Source organism: Pongo abelii, chromosome 2 (assembly GCF_028885655.2).
Source record: "Pongo abelii isolate AG06213 chromosome 2, NHGRI_mPonAbe1-v2.0_pri, whole genome shotgun sequence".
Classification (NCBI taxonomy): domain Eukaryota; kingdom Metazoa; phylum Chordata; class Mammalia; order Primates; family Hominidae; genus Pongo; species Pongo abelii.
Window position 1 is genome coordinate 27,242,885 of NC_085928.1, and position 9,039 is coordinate 27,251,923.

Sequence of the window (9,039 nt, forward strand, 5' to 3'; positions counted from 1 at the left end):
ACTAACACAAGAACAGAAAACCAAACACCACATGTTCTCACTCATAAGTGGGAGTTGAACAATGAAAACACATGGACACAGGGAGGGGAACATCACACACTGGGGCCTGTTGGAGGTTGGGGGACAAGGTGTGGGAGAGCATTAGGGCAAATACCTAATGCATGCAGGGCTTAAAACCTAGATGATGGGTTTATAGGTGCAGCAAATCACCATGGCACATGTATACTTATATAACAAACTTGCACGTTCTACACATGTATCCCAGAACTTAAAGTAAAAGAAAAAAACAAAATAAACAAACAAACAAAAAGAAATGCAAATTCTCTTGGATCAAGACCTACAGAATCAGAAACACTAGGGATGGAGCCCAATGATGTATTTTAAAAGCCCTTCATGTGACCCTGATGTCTGCTACATTAGAAAACAACAATTTAAATTATGTTGATGAGTGTAAGTTTTTTGATAACCATCTTGAAGAGCTCTTATTCTAGTGTCTGATTCATGGTAGACTCTCAGTGTTACCCTGAAAATGGAAGATGCACTTAATTTGTAATGCAACAGTCTGTGATGTTTACTATTATATTTTAGTCTCTTTCTCTCTCTCTTTTTTTTTAACTGTCCACTCAGGAATGAATATTTGCCCTCACAGATTATTCATTTTCTTTTCCTTTGAGACTAGCTCTTCAGCTTTTCCTTCAATATGAAAAAGGTCATCTTCAAAGAAATTTGTTGTTTGATGCTTCAGTTATTTAATTCTCTAGCAAGTCACTGAGAAACAAAGTTGGTTCATGCCAATCATTTCTTTCCCATTGAAGAAGGAAAGTCACTTAATTGTCAATAATGATTAGTGAATTTTTTCTCTAGCCTCTACTTCAGGACCATTTAAAACTTCAGTGGCCAAAAATTTGTTGTTTAAGACTTCTAAGTTGGCTTCGAGTCTGCTTAGGCAGCAAATTCATCTAAAGGCTGTGAACCTCTCAGCTTTGCCTAGGGTAATAGGTGAAAATGGGGAAAAAATTATTCACAAAGAAAGTTGAAGTGAAACAGGTTTGGGAAGACAAATGGACTCAGATTGGGATGTGAATTCATATGTTTTATACACCCAATTATTTCTAATGTGTGAAATCCAGGGAAATTATGTGTTCCAGACTCAGTGAGATTCATGTGGTACAAACCTCTTTTGCATCTTGTTATGTAAAAGATCCATGTGGTTTGAACAGAATCCTTGCATGTCAGCACATCTAGTCCTAGGGGAAGAGGTTCCTCAGGATAGGGACACCAAACAGAAGATGCTGGGTGTGTGTTCTCTGGGGATGAGATAGCTGATTCTGGGTTAAAAACTGAAAACCCAGGGATCATTGAGATTTCAGGGAGGCTCCACACGGACCAGCATAGGGAGGTAGAGATGGCCACAGCATGCTGAGAGTCTACCAGGAATATAGAGAAATCTGGTAAGGCAGGAAGGAAGTTGAGCTGCAGGGGAGCCAGGGGTCTGAATGACCAAAGGACCTCCTTAGGTAGCATTCCTTATTCGTATGATTCTAATAAGGAGGTGGGTGGAAGAATGCTTCTAGGATAGAATTGGACTGAGTGGTATTAACCACTACCTGAGCAGCTCTTTTCTGAGTACCTAGCCAGACCTGTTCAGCTTTGTCCTCCTCAGAAAGAGGCCCAGATAAAGGGGAGAATTGGCCCCTAGAGCCCAGGTTCTGGCAGGCAGTCTATAAAAACTTGCATTTTGAAATCCACAAACATTGACTGAATGCCCTCCTGGTGCCAAGCACCATGGAGATGCTAGGGATAAAGTAATTAGAGAGTTCCTGCTCTCAGGGAACTCCAGGCCTTATGAAGGTGATAGATGGTTAAACAGCTTATTATAATTCAGTCGAATGGTATTTTTAGGGACAGAATATTATGCAAGAATATAAATCAATTTTTTTCTGCCTGAGGAAGTCAGCTAAATTTTCTCAGAAATGGTAATATAGGTAGGCCAGGTAGTGAAGAGGGGCAGGGGCATGGCAGGTAAAAGGATGAATGTTTAAAGAAATATGGTGCTCTCAGGAAATGGCAAGCAGTCTGTTTCTGCAGCAGCATAAGATACCTGAGGGTGAGTGTTGGAGTTGAAGTTGGACAGATGGCATGGAATCAGATCATCAAGAACCTGTAGGGAGCAGAGCTTTAGTCAGAGGAGTCACATGGTCAGATTTCTCTTAGGAAGATACATTCTAGCTCTTTTATGGAGGGTGGATTCCAGAGAACAGAGGCCAGACTCAGAGTAGAACCTTGTAAAAGTACACTTGAAGCATGATGCGGGCCTAACTCAGGGCCATTTCAAAAAGCAAGGTTGATTTTTTGAGGCTTGAATTTGTCATGTTTACTCCTGTTTTAGTCCTATCTCCACCTCTTTGGGGGCTTCTGTGGTTGATTCTCTTATAGTTGCTGCCTCTATAGTTGCTCTTGATAGAGGGAACAGATAGAAGGTGGGCCAGCATTCTGTCATATTACATGGGCCTTTTTCCCTCTCAGAGATTTTACCAAACTTTCCCAGCAGTATTAAACTAAACCCAATTACTAATATAAAGAATTTCATGTTAATATATTAGTAAATAAATTCTTTTGGTACCATCTTTTGTGACAGGTAATTATAACTTAAGTGGCCTACATCAAATGTATTAATTAATTCACGAAACTTTCATTGACATTTGTGATGTGAAGACACTGTTAGCTTCACCGAAGGGTAACAAAAAAGCATTGAATATCCTCTGGCAGAAATTGCCAGTCCTGCTTTATTCTCTATAGCCACAAGCCAAGGAACTTTCTCAAAGCATTTGGTTTATTCATTCTTTCACTAATCCTTCAATTTATAAGTCAACAAATATTTCTTCCGCATCTACTATGTGAAGGCAAAATAATGACATGAGGTGAGGAACACGTTAGAGGTGGAGTAAAAATAGAACAGAAAGTTCAAGATGGACTTCAAAGTTCTCAGAAATTCCCAAATTTAAAAATACTCTCAAGACTTTGGGCAACTTAATCTTTAATACTCTTACTACTTTTGTTATTAAAGAGCATCTTGGTTCAGGAAGTAAAGTTTTAGCTTCTTCGATAACCTAGGAATCATATCTCTGTTTCCATGTTTCTCTGATAGTTACTTGAAACTTTGATCCCTGGACTCTGCAATGTGGAACCATATTCACAGGTCACAGTAATTTTGAAAGATGAGCAAATAAAGTATTTTCCATTATCTATCTGTAGGCTTTTCTATTGTTTAAAAAGAGACTAAATAGCATGGTTTTCTAGGCAAGTGTGATAGAAAATGTGGAGCCTAACTCCCCTCCCTCACCCTTTTGAAGGCCAATCTATGAATTTGTTTGAAAATTGTCCAGTTTCAGAATTTAGCTAACTAGTTTGTAAATGACTAAGGGTCATCAGAGAGCATGGAAGTATTATTTGCCCAGGCATATTTTGACCTCTTCTTTGACAGCCCTTCTTTTCACTGAAAAAAATTCTTTCTCATTCTAGTCTTCTGCTCTTCTGTAGAAAAAGAACTTGCTGGGAGTTAGGTGACTTGACTTCTAATCTCAGTTTTGTGGCTAACTAGTTGTAGGACTTTAAGCCAGAGGTTGTCAAACTATAGCCTGCGGGCCAAATCCTGACCACCATCTGTTTGGGAAAATAAAGTTTTATTGGAGCATAGCTATGACTATTTGTTTACTCGTTGTTTACGAATGCTTTCTTGCTACAATACTGAGATGAATACTTCTGATAGTACCATATGGCCCACAGAGCCTCCAGTATTTACTGCCTGGCCTTTTACAGGAAAAGTTTGCCAACCTCATCTTTAGGCAAGTCGCTGTCTTACTTGAGCCTCATCTTCCCCATTTGTAAAATTTGGGAGTTGGACTAGGTTGTTCCCAGGGCTCATGTCCTCTTTACATTGTTACTCTAGAGCTCTTCTTACAGAGCTGTCTCATCTCATGTCAGTCATTTTATACTGGGACATAAACCTATTCATATTTATATTCATTCAATTTACTAAGCTCCTAATACTGGCAAACCAGAGTGGAACTCTAAGTCTAAGAGCATCCCTGCCTTTGAGAAACTTATAATCTGGTTAGAAGATATACCTACAAGATTTCAAACAAATTAAAACAGAAGGTAATAAAGGATAACATACCAAATTAAGTGATAATGATTAAAAGATTTCAGAGGAGAAATATCATTATGGACTGACATCATTAGGGAAATATCTGTAGGGGAAAGTGAGATTTTATTTTTTTAACAGTCATCTTCATAGCCCTGTAAAATACTGGATTCAGTGTCCCTCTAAAGCAGTAGTTTTCAAATTTTAGGATGCATAAAAATCACCTGAATTAGTAGGAAAAAAATGCAAATTCCTTACATCCAGCTTTCGAGATTCTAAATAGGTCTGGGGTACAGCTTATAAATGAGTATTTTCACAAACGCCCTGGATAATTCTGATACACATTCTGATAAGCTGTTAAATATAATTACTATCTAGGAATTTATGATGTTTGGTAAAGTTTTTGTGAACTGTGGTTATGTGTGACTAGAAGGAACTCCATTGTCCATGGAGAAAGTACTTCAATGACTTTCTCTCTCTTTTTAGGAAATGTGAAATCTCTTAGGCCAAGAAGAACAACCTGAGGACTCTCTTTCTGGAGGTAATTGAACTCCTTTAATAAATCCAGAGGAGAAATCTGAGATCAGTACGTCTTTTGTTTCTATGATAGATAAGGATACATCACTTGAAAGATACACTGTACTAACTACTTTCTTCAGCATTTGACTCTTGGTCCTTGTGTTGTGAGCTCCTTGTTCCTGCAAAGCTGGCTGGGGTCACCATAGTGGGTCAAAAAAAAAAAAAAAAAAATCCATCAATGACAGAGATAGGGAATCTCCAATCTCTATCCCAAGACATGTTCTCGATGACTTGAGCACATCAGCAGATGCTCAGGATACAGAAGAGAGATTTCATCTATGGGAAAAAGACCCTCTGAAAAGAAGTGTAAAATCATCAAAAGAGCCATTGGAGGGGACACCTGAAAGTCATGTGGCTGAGGTTTCACATGATCCCGCCATGCTTCCAGTCCAGAGGAGAAAGCTAGACCCACTCCTCAAAAAGTATAGGCATCATAAGAAGGCGACAAGGACAAAAAGAAGGAGGAAGGAGAAAATGGAGTCCCAGTGCTCACCTGTTCCTCCAACACCTTCAACACCACCACAAAGTGAAGAAGATGAGACTGTAGACAAAAAGCCAACTCTACTCAGTGCCCAGGAAGATACTCCTGACCTTCTCTATGAGGTAGGGGTGGCAAAATCCTGGGATTGTCACTCTTCCGTAGGAAAAATAATGACAGCTCTTCACTTGGAGTAGGAAGAATTGGGGGTAAGGAGCTTGAGAAACAAACTGGGATCATTGGTCCCAGATAGAACATAAAAGAATTGGCGGCCGGGCATGGTGGCTCACGCCTGTAATCCCAGCACTTTGGGCGGCCAAGGTGGGCGGATCACGAAGTCAGGAAATCGAGACCATCTTGGCTAACATGGTGAAACCCCGTCTCTACTAAAAATTAAAAAAATTAGCCGGGCGTGGTGGCGGGCGACTGTAGTCCCACCCACTCGGGAGGCTGAGGCAGGAGAATGGCGTGAACCCCGGAGGCGGAGCTTGCAGTGAGCCGAGACCGCGCCACCGCACTCCAGCCTGGGCGACAGAGCTAGACTCCGTCTCAGAAAAAAGAGCCTTGGCTCAGAGAGTCATGTCCTTTTTTCTTTATGCACATGGTTATTGTCTTTGAGTGCTTTCAATTTCTTTCTTTTACTTATAGGACAGATTACAGTGTCTGCAGGAAGAGGGTTCCGGTGTGATTCATCAGGAATGTCAGATCCAGTCCTGTGAGCTCTCGATGGCTCAGAAGCCCAGGCCCTCTTCTCCTGCAGTGACATCCTTGGCATCACCACCACTCTGCTTTGGCAGTTTCCTAAGCTGTGTCTGCCAGACCATCTCAAGGTCTAGGAAGCAGAAGCCTCGCAGAAGAAAGGGTAACAACCAGGCTGAGGCAGGAGGTGATGCTGAGGTCCTGAGACCTGGCCCGGCAAAACCAGAGTTGAGCCTCAGCAAAACGTGTAGCCACTTGAAATTGATACAGCTTTCCTTTGTGTTTAGTTTTATACTTCTCTCTGTATGTCATTGTTCCTCTTAGTTGAGTTTTTGCCTGTCAAAGAGATAGAGAGCTGCTTTTATGCTGAGATCCTCAAGCCAAAACCCACAGTAAAAGCAAAGTAAAACTTTGAGGCTTTGAACTTTTACTCAGCGGTGGAATTACTTCCTACTTCCTTCCCATTAGGTTGAAGGTGGGATTCTCTCTGGAATAAGTTGTTCCCAAAATTCATGTGTATTTCACTCAGGATTGAAGTGATACAATTTCATCATTTTCGGTAGTGTTTCCTGATATTGACGACGAAATGGAGATCTTTCATGTCCAACTCCTTTCATTTTCTTTTACCTTTGACTACAGATTCATTTTGTATTCTTCTTCTTCAATATTTTTTTGAAATTCTGCCACTCTGCCACTTTCTTTTTTCTTTCTTTTTTTTTTTTTTTTTTAAGATGGAGTCTCGCTCTGTCGCCAGGCTGGAGCGCAGTGACACGATCTCGGCTCGCTGCAACCTCTGCCTCCCGGGTTCAAGCAATTCTCCTGCCTCAGCCTCCAGAGTAGCTGGGACTACAGGCAAGCGCCACCACGCCCAGGTAATTTTTGTACTTTTAGTAGAGACGGGGTTTCACCATGTTGGCCAGAATGGTCTCAATCTCTTGACCTCGTGATCCCCCACCTCGGCCTCCCAAAGTGCTGGGATTACAGGCATGAGCCACCGCGCCCGGCCAATTCTGCCACTTTCTAACTTGAATAAGCCTCAGGATGTCCTGGCTGCTACACAGCTATCACTTCCTCCATCTCTAACCAATATTTGGTTTCTTTTTTGTCACTTGTTAGTAGGGTTCCTAGCTCTCCCTTCTGAAAGGTACCTTTGGTGTTCTCTAGCCATCTGTATTGAAAACATAGTCACACAAAGTAATGTTTCTTCCTTGTCATTCTGTAGTCAGATTTTCACAGAATCCTGAGTTCTTCTGAGAATCCTAAAGAAGATAAGTACTTTACTTTAAGAAAAGTTCAAGATCATTCCATTTCCCTCTTGTTCTGGTATGCTAGGTTAATCCTTTTCCTAGGATGTAAGAGTTTATATTAATCTTACACCTTCTTTTGAGGGAGTATGTTTAAGAAGAGTTTAGGAGTTTCCCTGTAGCTTTATTACTTGTTGTTATTTCCTAATTGTCCCAGTTTCCCAATTCATGTAAGAATAATAAATAAAAATACAAATATAAATAAATGTGCAAAGTATCTGCATAAGAAAGAAATAATATGACTTACTTTCTTTTGTCCTTAGCACTGACTCTGATGATTACTGGAATCATTGGAAATGTGACCAGTATGTTGGTTCTTTTCATGCCTGGAACAAGGCTTTGTACTGTTGGAAGAATACAGGTTTCAGATAAGGAAAGATCTACACAAGCACTTAGTTTTGAAACTTTTCTGCTCCCATGTGTCTTGACCCCTTACTCATAACCAAGAGAAAGGAAGTTTACATCTCCTCTGATGCATTTGTAAATGAGAAAGTATATGTTTCCAGGTTTCAAAGTTTATATTGCAGTAGTTAGGAAGGGAATAGAATGAGTTGCAAGAGTGGTGGCGAATATCCTCAAGGATGCTTTGGAGGTAACGGGTTACAATCACATTTGAAGAAATTTCATGGTTTGGTGAGGATTTCAAATTAGAGTTAGGAATTTTGCAAAATGTCATAGTACTTAGAGTAAAATAGGACACTTTTCTAACGTCAGTCATGCTTTGATACTTTTAGTTGTCTAAAAAGTCGTTGATTTCTCATTTTAAACAGTATTGAGTTTTCTTGAGCTAATTGACCACGATAAATGGGTTTTATTACATAAAATTTCAAATTATCCAAACTATATCTATATTTACATACATATTTTCTCCATTTAATACAAGAAGCACACTCCCAGGTGAGGCATAATGTATGAAAGTCCCGAGTCGTAGAGCCTGTTATTAAAAGCTCACCAGAATGCAGGTATTTGTGCTGCTATTATACTTTATTATTGTTATTATTTATCATAATAAGTGTTTCAGGTTAGTTGTTCTGTCATAGAAAAACTATTAGTGGGAGCCTAGTTAGCCATATCTTCAGCCCCATCTACAATACTGATTTTCACATAAAAGTTATTTGCTACAAATTTGGTACATAGGTTTCAAATAAGGAAAGATCTATATAAGCACGTAGTTTTGAAATTTTTCTGCTCTGTATCTTGACCCTTTACTCACAAACAAGAGAAAAGGTGTTTGTATCTCCTCTGATGCAATTTGTAAATGGAAAAGTGCATATTTCTGTGTTTCAAATTTTATGTTGCTGTCTTTATGGTTTGAATTTTTAAACATGATTTATGACTTAATAAAGCTGCTTTTGAAAAATATACTTAGAAAAATAGTATAGCTGTTTCAAAGTAAAAACAAATTTAAAAATAAAACTTGCTACTATTGATGAGAGATAGAGTTTTATGAATCATTTAAAAACATTGTTTCCCCTGCAAAGCAGATAGACAGTTTTGCACATGTATTATAAACAGATATAATTGACAAGTATAGAGGTAATCATATTTAATGTATTTAGTTCTCTTTTTTATCCCTATGGGAACCTAGAGAACTAGGTAGGTATCAGATGTTGCTGTACTCATTGCTACAGGTTGATTAAGCTAAGATTAAACAGGTCAGTAAATATTTTCCAGCAATTTTTCTAAGATCACTCGTTTAGTCTGATAAAGAATTATAATACAAGTTTTTAAACCAAATTATTGGACTATTAGTTTTGTGGTTTTGTCTTGTAAATGTGACTGTTTTGCTCTGGGTTCTTGTCCCAACATTCAATATCAAAACATTTCCTACTACC

At 39.2% G+C, this 9,039-nt stretch overlaps 1 protein-coding gene across 2 annotated transcripts; it reads left to right on the forward strand.

Annotated features, from left to right (window-relative positions):
* The first annotated feature begins 4,564 nt into the window (after window positions 1-4,564).
* LOC100439915 (uncharacterized) lies at window positions 4,565-8,563 on the forward strand. Of its 2 annotated transcripts, XM_054551543.2 has the most exons (3): window positions 4,565-5,326; window positions 5,850-6,063; window positions 6,632-7,366. In XM_054551543.2, exons 1-3 carry the CDS (start codon window positions 5,102-5,104, stop codon window positions 6,667-6,669), a joined length of 477 nt encoding a protein of 158 aa, XP_054407518.1. In that variant the 5' UTR covers window positions 4,565-5,101; the 3' UTR covers window positions 6,670-7,366. The 2 variants fall into 2 exon arrangements, with proteins under 2 accessions (XP_054407518.1, XP_002813354.1); XM_002813308.5 differs by having other exon boundaries at window positions 5,850-8,563.
* Window positions 8,564-9,039: the final 476 nt, after the last annotated feature.